Here is an 18,132-nt window from a genome sequence, read left to right on the forward strand (position 1 = left end):
TTACAGAACTGTTCTAGATTCCTTCAGGAACCACAAGAAAATAAAATCACATATTGCAAGCTACTCATAGTGGTTTGTTTTAAAATACAGCATCAATATGAATGGCTTCCTACCCAATTTCTACGTAAGAGTATTAGCCCAAATAACCACTTGGTAGATAACAGATGCTGCTCATGTCCCCAAAAAATGACCCAGAAAACTTTTGCTAAACTAAAATACTCAGAATACATATGAAGAAAGTAAAACTCCTGTTTCACAATAGATTAGCTTAAAAGATCTAACATCTTAATAGATCTTAAACAGGTAAATGTCAAACAAAGTAATTGCAGCTTCAAATTACATACCTGTGATATTCCATTAGTGACAGCTGGTCTCAATACCGATTTGTTCTGTCTGTTAATACATGGACAATTGGCTTTAATACCCCATTTGCCTCGTGCTGCATGAACCATGTCTCCAATATTGTAAAGCGCTGTAAATAAAGTTAGGTCTTTAATATCACATGCAAAGAAATCTAAAAAAAGGCCTAAACTACATCTTCAAAGGGGTGGGGTTTTTTTAGTATTATTGCAAATACTAAAAGGTCACATGCTATATAACAAGACATTGTCCCTGAACAGTACAGTGTGACAAATGGTGGTACTGCTACCTTCTGTATGTAACAGAGACTGTCAAACCTGGCAAATCCTACAGATCATCATCTACTTCTACTATTCGATGCAGGGTCCAACGATACTGCAATGAGGTGACTTTGAACCACCACAAGAAGCTATATAACCCTTGAAGCAATGCTGAAAGGATCTGGAGCACAGGTGCTCATCTTCTGGTACACAGACAGATGTAATGAATTGACCAGGTGAATACCTGGCTGCGTGGCTGGTGCCATATGCAACAGTTTTGCCTTCTGTGACCATGAATCTACATCTGAGAAGTCAGGACTCTTGGGAGCAGATGGGATTCACCTGGCCAAGCAGAGCAAGAGAGCTTCTGCCAACAAGTTGACCAGACTTGTATGGACAATTTTAAAATTACATTTAGTGGGGAAAGGAAATGCAGATTTGAGCAATAGACAAGAGCCAGGGACTACTGATGTATTAGGAAGCAGCAGGAACAACCTGTGAAATAACTCAAAGGAATTTGGGCATGTTCCCGTAAAGACAGGTAGGGTTGATAGCACAGCTGGAGGGCGTCTTCATACTAATGTATGCAGCTTAGGCGATGAGCAGGGTTGTATTACGGAATAAAGACTTTACAACTAAAATTGTAAAGTGGTATGCTTTATTCCAGCTGGAGAGACGCATGGAGGATTCTCCACCATACACGCATACCTGGTTGAGACAGGTTACAGGCTTAAATATACATTGATACCATAAGCCCACACCTCCCTGCCCACCCATTCTCCTTCTTGCACTTCATATTATAATTAATCTTTGGGGGTGCCACGCCTCCTGGTGGTTGCGGGCAGAGGTCTTTGTGATGAAGTAAAGATGTCTTCCTCAGTGTTCGATGGTTGACTCCCATCTCTGGGCAGGCACAGTGGATGTTTGGCTTTCTCCAAGGTCAGTTTGCCCCGGCCAAAACCAGGAGCCTGGATCCTGCTGTATTCTTAAACCACAAGTTCTGCTTTATCAGGTTTTCACAATACCTAAGTGTTCCTTTACTGGTTTTTCACAACATACATCTTATCTTTATGTCCTTTACCTAGCAACTTAATTCCTATGTGTTCTGTTACAACTTGGTTCTACTTTTAAAACAAGCTGTATTTCTGTTTCCCTCCACCTGCTTAAGCACTTTATAGGCTTCTAAAATTCTGAATTTTCATAAGCATGTATGTTTCCCATATCAGGAGGAGCCAGAGTCATTGTGCAACTAGAAAATGACAATCTAATCTTTCTCACTAAAATGTGACAGAATTAATTGTAGAACTGGTGCACTGTGGGGAGGTGCTCTCCACACAAAACAACATATTGACCACACAAAGCTTTGAAAAACAGTGATGAACAGGTCGAGAACTTATGGGTAAAAATGAGGGACCAATCCAAAAAAGAAAACCTCACTGCTGGGTTTTACTCCAGTCCACCCACCCAAAGGGAGCCTGTTGACAAAGTGTTCTTACTTCAGCTACAGGAAGCATCATGCTCACATGATGATTAGGGAAATTCAGTCAGCTTGACATCTGCTGGAAAGGCAACATAGCAAGCTGCAAGCAATCAAGGACAATTCTGGAGTGCTTTGAGGATAATTTAATCCATGATATAGAGAGACTGACCACAATAGAAGCATTACCAGACCTGTCATATACCAACATAAAAGAACTAATCAGATACATCAAGACTGGTGGCAACCTGGGCTGCAGTGATCAGGCCCTGGTGGAATTTACAACCTTGAGGGACATGGGCCCTCAAGATCAAGAGTAGTCAGGACACTGAATTTCAGGAGAGCAGAATTTAACTTGCTTAAGGAATTAGTGTACGGGACACTCTGGGAAACTGCCCTCAAGGACAAAGGAACAGATCAGAGCTTGCAGCTCTTTAAGGACATTTTTCTTGCAGTGTGAGCACTCTCAATTCCCCCATGTAAAAAAATCAAATAAGGAAAGCAGAGGAAGAACATGGGTCAAGAAGGACCTCCTGATCAAACTAAAATCTAAGAATGAAATGCAGAGGCAGTAGAACCAGGGACACATAATCCTGGATGCTGCCCAGATGTGCAGAGATGGCATCAGGAAACCTAAGGCACAGATGAAAATGCATATTACAAGGGATGCAGAGAGTAATAAGGGTTTCAACAGTTACCCTGGCCAGAAAAGGAAGATTAAAGAAAATGTATACAACACACACCATCTGCACTACATAAGATCTCTGAGCAAGTGACAGCTGACACGGAGGAAGCTGATGTACTCCACATTTTTCTTTTTCCCATCAGTTTTCAGTTGTATTCCGTCTTCCCACCTCCCTCAAGTCCCTGAACCTCAAAGCAGAAGCTGAGGGAATAATGTTCCTCCTCTTGTTGAAGAACAATAGAGAATCTCAAGCAGGATGAGGACCATGAGGATCACTGAGAACAACTTCCTGCTCCTCAGAGGACCACCTAACACTAAACCACATGACTAAGAGCATCATCCAGATACTCCTTGAACCTGACAGGCTTGGTGCCCTGACTACCTCCCTGGAAAGCGTGCTCCAGTCCCCAACCTTCACCCTTCTCTCAGTGAAGCAGTCTGAACCTCCCCTGATGCAGCTTCATTCCATTTCCTTGTGTCCTACCTACTCCTGGTCACCAGAGAGAGGAGATCAGCACCTCCTCCTCTGCTGACCCCCTTGAGGAAGCTGTAGATTGTGATGGGGTCACCCCTCAGCCTTCTCATCTCCAATGCATCCCAGGGTCATGAGGGATTGGGCTGATGTAGTTGCCAAGTCACTCTCCATCATACTTGGAGAGACCTGGCAGTCCAATGAAGTTCCCGGGGACTGGGGACAGGGGAAACATTAAGCCCATTTTTAAAATGGGTCAAAACAAGGACCCCGAGAATTATTGATCTGTCAGCCTCACCACAGTATCCAGGTAAGATCATGTAGCAGATTCTCCTGGAAGACATGTCAAAACACATGGAAGTCAGAGTAGATTGGAGACAGCCAGCACAACTTCACCAAGGGCAAATCACACTTGACTAATGTAGTGGCTTTCTTCAGTGGAGTGACTGCATCATTAAACAACAGAAGACGAACAGCTGTAATCTACCTACACTTCTGTAAGACCCTCAGTATAGCACCCCACAACATTCTTTTCACTAAATTGGAGATGTACAATTTAATGAATGGACTATTCAGTGGGTAAGGAAGTGGCTGGATGATCACATCCAAAAGAGTTGCAGTCAAAGTCTCTGTGCCCAATGGGGAACAGGCGTCCCTCAAAGGTCCTTACTAGGACCAATACTGTTTTGTGTCTTCATCAATGACATTGACAGAGGCACTGAGCACAACCTCAACAAAATTATGGATGACACCAAGCTGAGCTGTGGAGTTGATTCTAGAGGGAAGGGACTGACACCCAGCATGACCTTGACAAGCCTAAGGAATGGGCCCACCCAAGCCTCATTAAATGCAGCAAGTCCAAGTGCAAGGTGCCACACCTGGTTTGGGACAACTCCCAGTATCAGTACAGAGTGGGGGACTGAATGGATTGAGAGCAGGCCTGCAGGAAAGGACTTGGGTACATGGAAGACGGAAGACATAGATGGAAAACTCTAGACATGAGACAGTAAAATACACTTGCAGCCCAGAAAGCCATCCTGCAGTCTGGGCTACATAAAAAGAAGAAGCATGGCCAGCAGGCTGAGAGGTGATTCTTCCCCTCTACCCTACCCCACCTCCGCACCCAGAGTCCAGCATTCAACTCTGGGGTGCCCAGTACATGAGAGACATGGACCTGTTCAAGCAGGTTCAGATGAGGCCATGAAAATTAGGAGAGGGCTGCAACTCCTCTCCTGTGAAGAAAGGCTGACACCGTTGATGCAGTTTGGCCTGGAGAAGAGAAGGCTCTGTGGAGACCTTGCTGTGGCTTTTCAATACATCGGGGGGGGGTGATAAGCACAGAGAGAGACTTTTTACCAGGGCCTCTAGGGACAGGATATGGAGCAATGGTTTTAAACTGAAAGACAGTATGTTTAGATTGAATATCAGGAAAAAATCACTCCCTGTGAGGGTGGTGAGGCACTGGCATAGATTGTCCAGAGAGGCTGTGCTTGCCCCATTCCTTCAAGTGTTCAAGGCCAGGTTGAATGGGGTTTGTAGCAACCTGGTCTAGTGGAAGGTGGTCCCTGCCTATGGCATGGGGGTTGCACCAGTTGATCTTTAAATGTCCCTACAAACCCAAACCATGCTATGATTCTATGAAATTTAGGACCAGTTATGTAAACAGCCAAGAAAATGGTCACCATGGACCATTTAGTTTCCTTCCCCATCACCAGAGAAGAAAAAAAATCCAAACCATCTCCAAAAAACTCTTTCCTGCTAGTAAAACAAATTTACTTAAAACTTAAAAACAGCTGAGCACAATTCACAGCTAATGCTAGAAGGATGTGCACTTCAAATCTACAGCTTGGTCTCACTTGGGTTACCTTCCCTTCAACCCTTCTGCTGCAGCAAGTGGAAGTGTCCTCTAAATTCATGGCAGAAAAGGTATCAGCTACGTCACCTATGTTTGTATTTTTTCCACTTGCTTGCTCAGAACTAACACAAAATTTTCTATTTTTCCTTTCATGTTTTAAGGATTACCTGTACCAGGGATGATCTGTGTTGGCATGAGATTCTCTGGTTCATGAGACTGACCCTTTGCACACTTCAGCCATGAGAAAACTTCTTCATCACCAATCTCCTCTGTCTCTGGCATAAAGAAAAGAAAAATATTTTGTATTAAAACTTTACAATACAGAATATTTGTGCATTAATATTGTTTATTTAGATTCCTTAAAGTGAGGGAAATGAACCTGGTGATCTCAGAAATAAAATATAAATACAGACCATTAGTACTGGGTATACAGCAACTTCTGCCTCTTCAGACTATATATAGCTACCACAGTAATTTTCCTTCAGTCATCTCTAGCAGCTTATTTTCAATCACCTAAAAATCTTGGCTTCTAACCTCAATTTTTAAAATACTTTCGTTACTTGATACTTTTTGGTTTTTGTTACTTTTGATAGTTTTGTTCTCATTATACTTTTCCAAGTTATCATAATGAATAGACAGCAATATTCAAACTTATTAATATCCAGTATTTTATACATCTGCTCCACCTAATAATGTAACTGTCACTAACTAACTATACTGAGATTGCCGTTTGTTCGCATCCATGCCACCAATGTGGTCTCAATACAGTAAAGTACACAAAAAAGCTCAGCCAGGTATCTACTTTCTCATGCTTCTATTTCTTAAAATTGAACTTACTGAACTCCTTCCTGAATTCTGGTGTGTCACAGAACAAAAAAAAAAAAAAACAAAAAACAAAAAACCAAAAAAAAACACCAAAAAAACCCAAAACAAAACAAACAAAACACCACCTTCCAATCTAACTCTTTGTTAAAGGCAGCAGTTTTCTGCAGTGTCTGCTTACAACACTTCTGAGCTGTTAAGATACTTGATTTTTGTTCTATACTTTCTGAGGAAAAGAACTACACAATCAACTGTCTCAGTAGACACTCTATGCTTGCTGATGCAAGACAAGCTCCATGCAGCCTTCCAAGCTGATACTCAGTAACTCTCCCACAAAACCTTCTGCAACTTTCCAGAAACTATTCCCCGACTATAGTCAGTTCAAAGATTACACTGGATGAAAAATGTCCAGTACTCACCACTATGTGGACGGTTCTTCCTCAGCCGGTAACAGTCCAGACAGACCCCAAAACCACACTTCCGACAAACCCAATGAATATTGAAGAGTGTTGTCTCACATACATCACACATCTCCCTCACACCACGTACTGCTCGCTTCCATGCCACCTTCTCTATAGAGAGAAGGCACACTATGAATTATTGCTTTGACATTTTGCATTTCTCTCACCTAATTTGAGAATATCTCAGCAACACTGAAAAATTAACAGCAACATGACCTGAAGGCAGAGTATAGAAACACATGCTTTTCACATTCATAGCCCCATTCTTTGAATTGCTAGTCCAGTGACACTATTAAAATTCCCATTTCTAGGAATTGGTAAGGTCAGGTATCGAAATGCACACTACAAGGAAATGCAGCACCTTACAGTGCTCTGTAATAACTGAATTTATTGGAGCACTAATGGAACTTACAGCAAAATTACAAATCTTCTGCTAGTTTTATGAACAAGTGACATCAATATATAAAACCATAAAGAATGTGTATTTAGTTTCACTAATCAGATCTCTGCCAACTATTCAGATTCTAAACCAACATATTTGCCAAAGAAGGTGCTCTCACGGCCCGTGTACTAAGGAAACTAGAGAAACTAAAGGGAAAAAAGCAGATAGTCAGTTATCCATGTGATAAGCTAAACTGGCTACCTTTTTGTTTTGTTTTTTCCCCTAAACCCTTCCCCCCCCGAAGTGGAAAGATGGAAACTAGTTGCTCAGTGAAGTCCTTGCGGGCTGAATTAAGTACTGCTCCCTCCCTAGAAAACCCTGAGCTTTTACATGATGTCCCCGGAGCGTAAAAGGATCGGAATCATCCAGAAAATCTGTTTCTGTCAGTGTGGTAGGTGCTCTGGCTTATTTCTATTTTCTTAGGAGTATGAGCCAGCTGATTTCTGTATTTAGTTATTGAAAAAATAATTTAATGTCTGGGAAAGTTACCATTAGCTTCCTTGGTGGTAATAGTGCACTGATCCAAAAGAAAGTCTCAAATGCTGGTCCCTCAGTTACACCCCCAAGAGGTGAATATAGCTTCTCTTTGGAAGAGCAGGAAAAGCATTTCAACAAGAAATTATATGACATTTTCAATTCTATTCTGCTGTATTGTACATGCATTATACAGAAAGGGTGGGAAAAAAATCATGACGAAAGCCCAACTTACGATGTGGCTCTACCATCATCATTGCCTCCTTCTCTGACATAACAAGCTGGCAAAACTGGTCCCCAACATTGGCCAGGATATATTTAGAAGTTTCCAGGTCAATCCCCTCTGCAGGGGCAGTAGAAGGAATCCATAGGCTCATAGCATCAGGGTCACTTTGTTGTGGGTTCAAGAAACCTTCTACTCGTAGTATACCTTTCCGGGTAAATACCAGCCTGCAGCAAATAGGATGGATTAATTGGGAAACTGCTCAACTGCCTTTAATTAACTTATAATGACATCTGTATCAGAACATAAACCCAGAAAGGGGGAGAAAAAGACTTCGGCTAGAGTGCTATATTCTACAGACAGTACATTTATTATGCAAATCCCAGTAACACAGAGAATAAGGCATACAAAGCTGTGGCTGTAACACCCATTAGAACGAGTGCCTAGGTCCTAGTAAACATTGGCAGGAAATTCCACCTAAAAGAAATTGCTACAGCTTGCTAAATCCCATGTCTCTATCTTATTAATGGAAAGAAATGACAAAATTCAATTTGACCTGCTGCATGATGCTGCTTGCAAAACTCTGAATGGCTGTCATTCTCAATTTTAACTCGTGAGAAAGTTTTTCCCAACTCTTAAGAAAACAGTATTTCAGTTTTGGCGAGGGCTGCCAGCACTTGGCAATGCTTCTAACAGCTCACATTATGGTATATGCAAAAATCCTTGTCGCACTGGTCTCCACATAGATGAATCACTACTGTTTTACCAGTAGCTGTTGACCCTCCTAATCCTTGTGTGGTAAAAGGTGTAAAAACGTATGACAGAACCCCAAACATCTCCTGTCAATATCAAAGGTAATTTCAATTTTAAGCATAAACCGTCTTATCTTTAACCTCAAGCTAGATTAATTTTTAACAAGTTTAGGGAAAGAAGCAGCATGCTTTCCGGATGGGTGACATACTAAAAATACACTTCATCCTTTACATGCCAAAAAGTCAGCTAACTACTTTTGGAAAGAGATGCGTAGCACTTGCTAACTTACAGTTAAGGAAGACAAAGAGAAACACAACAGGTCGAAGAAGTGTAAGACATGTACGCAACACAGAGGGAACATGTAGTGTTCCACTCATAAAAATTAGTCCTGTACTCAACAGAATATGGTCAAGCATTAGCCTCATGCTGGCAGTGTTTAGTTACTTGTTGAGTGGATTAAAATTTTACCTTTGTTCTGAATGCCTGACAAAGGAGGTAGAATTACTGCATACAAATCGCTACCCAAAAGTAAAATTCTACCCAATAAAGCAAATCTGATTTCCTGAGGCTGTACCTGGAGGCTCTCTTAGTATCCTACAGCTTTCTCTTTGAAAAGCAGCTCTTTCTGGCACAGTGAGGGAATTCCTCTGAGGTAATGCAGGGAAATGCAAGACACTCAAAACCTTCATTATTGTACCCAAGCATATTTAATAAGTAAAACATAATTACTCTGTGCTTGGACATGGCCCAAGCTCTGCACATAAGCTACATATGAAGAAAGGAAGAATTTGAGCACCTCCGGAAATGGAAGAAGCGACAGGCCACAGTTGAGTCATCCTGCTCTTGCTCCTTAAATTTGCGGTACCGCTCCAGACGGCACTCCCGACACTTGTGCAGATGTGGAGCTACATTGATGCAAGAGCCATCCTGGAGAAAAGGCTCACCTGACTGCTTCAGCTTCCTCACCTTACTCATATCTTTCAGCACAGACTGGCCAACTGGGTGAGGCAAAGTAGAAGTAAAGATCTATTAGTTAACTGCAACAGCAAAAGGATACTGGCTCCAATAATCATCTTTTCAAAGACTGGTATGTTTCTCACCCATGTAAAACCAGTAAGACTGTTCAAGCCTGCAGCATACCACACTTCTGTCCTGACACACATGCTTAAACATTTATCAAAGTGAACACCAAACTCACATACAAACATTAAGCTTCACTCTTGTAAGCATCCTGCGTGCTGCCTACTGAGCATGAATGAGGTTTAAAACTGTGGTTAGTTTACACAGTTCATTACACACAAGATAACCCAGTATCCCACCTCCTTGTGCTTCCAAAACATCATCTGCATTCAAGTCATCACCTTTTAAGGGAGCTGTGCGGGGCCGGCCCTTTGGGGCTTGCTTCCCCTTTCCTTTACCCAGCAGCAATTCTGCATTGCGCTCCGCATTGGGGCCTAGCTTCACCATCAAGTGGTCTGGGATACCCTTCATACAAGCCTTAGCCTGCAACTGGTCTTCAGAGTCACTCAAATCTGACAGATCACTATTTGTACTGGAGTCGGAGTCCTGTTTGGACGTTAAACTCCGCTCATCTAGTGAAAACCTTTTCACAGCTTCAAAAGGGGCTTTCTTCTCCTGTGGAAACTCTGCCTGTGAAGAGAAAAGGGTAGGTGGATGTCTGCCAAAGACATTAGAAAACGTTTTCAGAAGAGGATTGTCCTGCTGCCCAGGCCCGACAGCTGGTTTTTCTTCTGTTGGGCTGGAGGAAAGTGTGGGCATCTCAATAGGCTGTGTCAGGCTGCTGCTTGGTGAGCTGGAACGGCCATTCCCTACAGTGGAAGGGCTTTGAACACCAGCAGCAGTTGTTGAACCAGAAACACTGGAGATCATCTTTGAGGAGTCAGTTGTTATAAACAAGGTTTTCTTCTTAGTTAAAGAGTCTGTAGAGGTGACTGATTCCGGCCAGCCAGAAGTGACCTTATGACCCACAGGTGTTGAGGGAGCACAAACGCCTGTCTGAGATGAAGATGCAAAGCCACTGAAAGGACTAAGTTCTGCTTTCTCAGCAAATGCCAGGAAAGGGTTTGAGGGTTCCTCTCGTGACAGCTTTGGGGGCTGTAAAAATAGGTTTTCATGACTATCAGGGGGACGAGTATTCAGCAGACTTCGTGAAAAGGCTGGAGTAAGGGTAGGCATAGATTCCACAGGCAACTTCCGCTCTACAGAACTACCAGACTGGGCTCCTGGCTTACTGTCCACTGAAAGAATTTTACCTTTACAAGTCCCAGGACCCACACTCTCTGTACACTGCTTGAATGAGTCCCGACTAGAGACATCTTCAGTCAAGCTCTCTGAAACGACCGTGAAATAGTTACTGGAAGGAAGATTTTGGGACATGCACTGAAAAAACAAGTTCTTGGATGAATCTGAATCTTTCTGAGCCTCTTGTCCAGTACCAGAGCCAAAAGGAAATCCAGAAGGTTTGCTTTCTGGAGCCATCACTCCATTTGATTGGCTCCTTCCAGCCCCAAATACCAAGGAGGACTGGGAAGCACTTGGGAGAGAAACTCCAAATCCAGAAGCCAAAAGTGAACTTCGGGAATTCTGAAACAAAATTAATAAGCATTAGTCTATTCTAAGATTGTTATTTGATTCAAGAACACTTTAAATCATCTCACTGTACCATTAGTATTCTGGTTACCCATCAGGAATAGAAATTTCCAGCAGACTTACTCACAATGAAGAAACTTCTTTAAAGGATTCCTACCCACAAGCTACTGAAATTGAAGACATGCAGAGAAAACTAATACTTAATGTCTTATCACACTTTAGAACAAAGGTGAGACATCAGACAGGTGAATTAATTCATAGAAAAGTTAGTAAAACTGCTGATCAATTGAATTCAAATCAACGAAAAGGAACCTTAATTGAAACTGCCTTTAAATACCCCCCAATCTTTCACCCTCCCCCAAGAGCATTCTGATAAGCTTCACCTACTTAAGTAGTGCCCCTGAAATAAGTAACTTCATTTGCAATTAATTAAACAAAGCAAGCCCCCTAGCAGTTAGCAGACAAACTATTCCTGGTCCCTGCAAGCTACATCTGCTGACAGGTAGATGCCTAAGATGTGGAGCCTTCCAGGGAATAACTCTGTAGAGGTTAAGCACAAAAGGCTTAACTTTTATGACCATTAAATATGTGAAGGTTTTGTGAATGGCAGATTTCTACTAGAAATAACTGTGATATGGAATATTCACTTGCTCTCTTCTCAATTGGTACTTGTTCAGGTTTTCCAGTCCTGACAGTCCTACTGTGATTATATACTGTGACTTAATTCTTCATAGAATCATTTAGATCAGCTCTTCTCCTTCTCTTTAAGTTTCCACTTAGAAATCTGCTCATCATTAACACAATTTTAATTCAAGGTCATGTTGAATACAAACACAGACTCTGTGCAACACATCCTACTGGTCACTAGTGTACCTGCACACCTACTCTACTGCATACTAATGTTGAGCTTGTTCCTCATTACCAATGTCCAGCTGTAATAACTTTCATAACCTATTAAAAGTTCTTCTGGATATTAGAAGTTCTGACATTTCTTTTTAGAGATTAAAAAAAAAATAGAAAACTGAGTTCTAATAGTTTTTAAAAGAATATGGATTTGAATGGAAACCCAGGTTGTGAAGTCATCTCAAGTCTCACTATGATATAGTAGACAGTCTGAAACAGTAACATATGTGAACTATCTACAACACTCTTACTGATTTATGTCAGGTTCCCTCCCTCAAAAAAAAAATAGTTTAAAATGGACTAGTGGTCTGCCTGCCAACTCTGAAGCCAAATTATTAATGTTTTAAAAAAATTATGTGGGGTTGGAGAGGGGGAAAGATGGAGAGATTATACCAAAATTTCTCAGTACAATTATACAATCTGTAGTTGCTTCAAATTCTGAATTTATTTATATTTTTGGGGGCGGGGGATAGAAGAGTTCATATTATATTATATTATGTTCATCATGCAACACTCCTGTTTCCAACAATTCTATTTCTCCTTTACACCTTACCATCTAGGAATCTTTATCCCAAGGTAAACATCTAACCTTCCCACCCATTCCATTATCTAATACAAGACAGGGATGATAACAATGCCTTTAACTTCCTGGCAATCACACTGGTCTTTCTTAATGAATCACCCATTTTCTTCACTTTTTTTATCCAGCGAGATTCTTAATTTTTGTTGTACTTACTGAGGTGGGTTTCATTTTTGTTTTGTTTTTACAAACCCTCATTTGATTTATTTAAGAAGTCTCCTATTTTGTTTTTAACAGGGTTTCCCTTCTATTTTTTCACTCTTTCCCTTGTAAACAAAGACATAACTAAAAGGTCTTCAAGCTGCTTCCAGACTGAGCTCTCATCTGAAATATTTTAATTATTTCTTTGATTTTAGTCCTAGATAGTATACAATACAACTGGCTCATTTTTCTATTATATAGATAACACAGGTCTAATACGCAAGACAGGCATCTGTTAGAGGTCCTCTAAATGTAGGCTCATTGTTTTTCTGGTTTTGAGGCTTTTTTTTTAAGTAACTTGAATGTTCAACTCAGTGTGCATTTTCATGCAGATTTGTTTATATAAAGGCAAGAGATTTTAAGTAGGTTATCTTTTGTAGGACACAACAAAATTAATTAAGTGCAGTGCTTAGTGTTATTTTAAAGCTTCATTTCTCAGATTAAGGCTGAATAAGCATAAGAGTGCTACACAGTTATCTCTTATTACTCCTTCACCAATTATCTTAATTTTCTTCTGAGTCATTTCTTAGGGGGTTTTCTTCAGGAAGAGACAGAATCATGAGAGAAAAAGTACTTTTTTCAATTCCATGGGCACACATTTTAACAGGAGTATGTTGCAGAATTATCAGTTGCAAACATGTAAATCTTCCTAGAACACATTGGATCATGAGCTACTCACCTCTCCCTGGGTTTGTGATCGGCCTGTTTTTGATTTCTCCTGTCCAGTAACAGCTGGCAAACTGGTATCAGAGATTCTCACAGTTGTCGGTGTCAAAGCAGTTGTAGTAACTGCAGTTGCAGAAGTCACTGTGCCTTGGCCAACCTGTTCCAGTGATTTTCCTGCCTCTTTACATCCAGATCCAACTAGTAATGGTTGTCCAGCCACAGAAGAAAATGGAGTGAAGGGCAACGGTGTGTCACCACCAACTGGCTCATCTTGGACTACTAGTGTTCTGCCATTCTCTTTGGTGTAAGTAGCAAAACGAATATTGCGATTAATCTGAGGAATAAATGAAGGCAACTGCTTGGCCCTCGGATCCAGTCCTGTTTCACTACTGGAGACTCCTTTCCAGGGACCTCTGCTTGCCTCACCTCCATCACTACCATTGCTATCTGCCTCACCCCTCTCCTTTAGCTTCTTTGTTGCAGGATCACAACCAGGATCTGATACATTTTTCCTCCTCCTTCCATCCTTTCCCTCCAGGCTTTCTTTCTTCTTTTTCCCTTTAGATGATGATTTAGCCACTTTTAGGCCCCCTCCCTATAATAGAAAAACCCATGCAATCACTAAACAGAACAATCCAGATACTCATGCAAAGTACTTTTTTCTGTTAGAACCGAATCTATTATACTGCTCTGATGTTTAGGAACACTTCATCACAAATTCAGACATCTAAAGAGAGACGTTATGTGAGCACAGAACACAAGCATTAAGCGCAGTCTTGTCTTTTTTTGTACTAGAATAAGATCTGCACAAGCAATTTTTTAGCTGAGCTACCTTGCTGCAGCATGAACCACTTCCTCGCAAATTTTGAGAAATATGCAATACTCCAACAAAGCTCTTCATAACATATGAATACCATGTGCACACTAATTTTTGCTCCAAATATAAAACCCCATGATTCTTTTGAAGGGCATGCTTTTTGTCCACTACACAAAGCCTACAATATTTAACTATGGAAGACAGCTTGCCCTTTAGCCTAGGGTAAAACATTCAGGTTCAAAAATTGTCATGGAACATCTCAACTGAAGCAGTGAAATGCCACAAACATACAAGCCTGCTCACAAGGCAGAGCAGCCAGATGGCAATTTTTAGAAATGCCTTAAAAGGTCTGTGAAGCAGCACAGAATGATCCTGTTAGAAAAAGGCAGAAACACTACACCTTAAAATGGGGTACAACCACCATGGTTATTATACCACTACTGATCCCCCCTCCAAGATCTATGGTAAACTTAGTAAACAGGCCTGAACAAAAAGAGATTGCTTAGAGAAAGCTATGACCATCAAAATAGTAAACAAAATTTTCCTGTTCCAACTTTAAGTGGAAAAATATTAAATTTCTCCGAAGTCCACAGTCAACACCGCATCAATTTTTAGTCCGTTACAGATTTTACCTATTTCGCATCAAAAATTTTATGAAGTTTCACACTGTATATACAAGACCTGAATCAACGGCTGTAATACCTCGCTTGAAGAAGTGTTATCCATCACCACGTGAATCAGTCGAGGATCCACCGACTTTATCTCACCACTCTAATTTTTATACAGATTGATAATGAGGAAGTAGGAGAAAGAAAAGCTGAGGTTAATTTTTAATTCAAAGTATATAGTATCAACAGACCTAACAACAATTGACCTAAACACACAGTTACTGTACAGGCTCACTCCCATTTACTTATATACTCCCATTTCTTATTGTCTCACTTCCTTACTACAGTCTTCTAGTTTTCCTTCTATTCTTTTGCTCCTTCTCTATTTCAAAAATGTTCAGATTTTATTCCTACCATGTTTTCTCTTGTGTATTTATTCTATTGAGCATTTCTAAAGGTATTCAGTGCATTAAACTAAGCTCTTGAATTTAACATTGTTACATGCATGTTCACTCTGCTACACGTAGAAAGAACTACTGGAAGAAGAACATCAGTTTAGCCTAAGTATCCTCATTAGTTTCTCCCCAAAAGGAGCAACTCACAACCAATCTCTGTAACTGTTCTTGGAGGTTACCTTTTATTTCACAGTAAGTACACAAGAAGCTTTGTGCTTCCTAGCATGTATCTGCTGAATGCACCTAACCCCACAATTTCTATGTCTCCCCAAAGTATTATGCTGATTCACCATATATAGTATACTTTTTTCCCTGTGCGCCAGCAATAGCAGAAGTCAGAGTGCAGGATTACTGCATATTCAGTGCATTCAATTTACACACAAGAGGCTACAGGGGCAGTGGGCATGAGGCACAGGATGGGACCTGAAAACCAAGACGAGTGCTGCTACTACACAGCACCATGGACCCATTCCTAGCTGTTCCTGAAAAAAGAGCAAGCCACTGGCAAGACTGAACTACCCGTCAGACCACACAGAAACACGTAATAAAAACCAGTAACTCCAGCAGTGCAGACTCTCTGTGCTGTACACAGGTTTACTGACAGGAACAGGGCAAAAGTAAATAGCCTGAACTAAAATACATAAATCAAATTTATTTATACTAAGACTTCATCTGCTTTGCTACAATTGTTTCAAACCACCTGCACAGTCTGTCAGATGGAAAACAAGAGAAGGCATAGGAAGACCACAATATAAGAGATCCACAAGGTAGCTTTCTATGCAGCAGCACACTTTTGCTTCTGGAGAGTCACTTTCAGTATTTTTTCTTACAGCACTCATTTCCAGTGAAACTTTTACAGCTTTTTTTTTTTTTTTTAACAGAAGTAGTCTGTGTGACATCATTTAAAAATACTGTGAATTGCAACACAAATAATTACTCATCTTTTAAAGCAAAAAACAATCCAAAATAACAGGTTTTGGCAAAGCTGTCATTCTCCACATATAGATAGTGAGGAATGGTATTTCAGGAACACCAAAGCAGTGCTTCATATTTTTACCTTAGTCACAGACACCTCCATAAGACGAGTTATTGGGTCTTGGTGGCTCACAATACCACAGAGCCAGCTATTTTCATCCTCTGGTTGATAAACTTTAACTCTTTGGCCTTGGACACTGTAAGGACCTGGAAAAGAAGGACTTTGAGTACATTTTCCAAACAAGCTTTGTGTCATACTAGTTAAGAGTCATACAATAAAATGGTTCTGTGCACTTAATTAGGGCTTGAAGTGTCATCTTCCAGGTGGAAAAAAATTAGAACACCAGAGCTTCTGCTGCAAATCCTGTAACCAGGCATCTTATCCAAAAAAGTCAATAGGCCCTCACTGCTGTAACTCAAAGCTATTGTGAAGACAAAATAAATACAATTTATACATAAAAAACCTCAAATATGAGAGACCAAAATTAACTCACTCCTTTGACAAAATCAAGCTACATGTGGGCTCCTTGCTAACTAAATTATTTTGCTTTCTAACCTAGAGGTTAGTAATTATGCAGCATCCATCCAGTGAACAGTCCCAGTATTCTTAGTCCAGATGTGTCAAATCCCAGAAGAAATGCCATGCATTTCAGAATAGAAACATGTATTTGGTTATCCAACATCTCTAAACCAACCAGCCTTAGTTCTTTCACACAGGTAACAGATAATCTACAGAACGGTTTCCTCTCATGCTGCCCTTGCTCTCCACATCAGCATGCTGAGCTTTCCTCCTACCCTAACTCCAGACAAAATTAACCATTGCTAATCTTGGATCATCAAAATCCACATGATCCAACAACCTGTGTGTGACACAGCCAGAATCTGGCACTTTAGAAGAAGGCTTCAAACTGGACAATTCTTAAGTTACTTGCTCATGTAAGAAAAAATGATCTCAGAATTTCTATGAATACACCAAAAGGCACCAAATTCCCATTAAGAATTACATCATCCTTCAAATGTAAGACAGAGGTCTGTCTCTAGGGTGACTCCCTGGCACATGAACTCTAGATAGAAATTATTTTAGCACTTGATCGAGATGACCCAAATCTGACAACAAAAGCCACAATCAGGCTTAGCCCTAATACACAATCCAGACAACAGATATTAACTCTATGCTGACCAGCCACATCCACACATATATTCAGATGAAACAATTGATGTATTAATTATCAAAATCTCAAAATTTGAATTGCCATTACAAGGAAAGTTTCTGAGGATCAGCAACTACAAAGGAACTTCACTTCTAAATTTCCACAGTTACAGAACAGAACCATAGAAAAGGACCAGCACTTTAAAAACACAAAACTGAAACTTAAAATAGGGAAGTTGTAAATACATGGATATTGTCCTACTTTAACTACACCTTAAGTGACCATTCCCAGTGGGTATTTCTGGTTGTATCTCAGCAACTGCTTACCTGTATCTGTGATAAAATAATGTTACTTTGTAAAGAAGTTGCAAAATACAGAAAATAAAGAAAAATTTGACCATCCAAATGAAACAGTAACAGATAATATTACTATCCACCTTCACAAATTCCAACATAGTCTTACAGCTGTTGAACAACAAAGTAGCTCTGAGACAAAAAACACTCCTCACCTCTACTAAATATCTCCTGAAGCTTCTGGTCACTGATCAGTGCATTGACAGATTCTCTTAGTGAAGGCTGCTCCTGCAGAATCTGATTTTGACTCTCTGTTCCCATCTGCCAAAAACAAACAGTTTTAACGAAGTATAGTCTTCTGGGTAATAGAAACATTAGTTTTTTACAAGTCTTCTTGGACTGCAGACAGACTGACAAACAAGGAAAAAAAAGTAAAATTAAGAAAAATATTACTGCACATGCCAGGAGGTAAAAGAATTAACTACGCAAAAGCTGTTGCAAAACTTCCACTGTAATTATCAACTACATAATGACAGCTAGCTCTCCAATTGAACAATGAATATCAGTACTTTTCGCATGCAAATGAATG

The 18,132-nt window shown here is 40.5% G+C and overlaps 1 protein-coding gene across 1 annotated transcript in view; it reads right to left on the minus strand.

Annotated features, from left to right (window-relative positions):
* KDM3B (lysine demethylase 3B) overlaps positions 1-18,132 on the minus strand; it is a 49,315-nt gene that overhangs the window by 24,449 nt on the left and 6,734 nt on the right. Inside the window, exons 4-13 of the mRNA XM_005523725.2 lie at positions 17,759-17,864; positions 16,182-16,306; positions 14,764-14,832; positions 13,258-13,839; positions 9,646-10,888; positions 9,081-9,282; positions 7,544-7,758; positions 6,351-6,503; positions 5,277-5,384; positions 345-472 (exon numbers count right to left, since the gene is read on the minus strand). Coding sequence (XP_005523782.2) covers positions 345-472; positions 5,277-5,384; positions 6,351-6,503; positions 7,544-7,758; positions 9,081-9,282; positions 9,646-10,888; positions 13,258-13,839; positions 14,764-14,832; positions 16,182-16,306; positions 17,759-17,864 — 2,931 coding nt within the window. The remainder of the gene's footprint in view (positions 1-344; positions 473-5,276; positions 5,385-6,350; positions 6,504-7,543; positions 7,759-9,080; positions 9,283-9,645; positions 10,889-13,257; positions 13,840-14,763; positions 14,833-16,181; positions 16,307-17,758; positions 17,865-18,132) is intronic.

Source organism: Pseudopodoces humilis, chromosome 17 (assembly GCF_049639895.1).
Source record: "Pseudopodoces humilis isolate 2021_Gansu_Grassland_sample_001 chromosome 17, ASM4963989v1, whole genome shotgun sequence".
Taxonomy (NCBI): Eukaryota; Metazoa; Chordata; class Aves; order Passeriformes; family Paridae; genus Pseudopodoces; species Pseudopodoces humilis.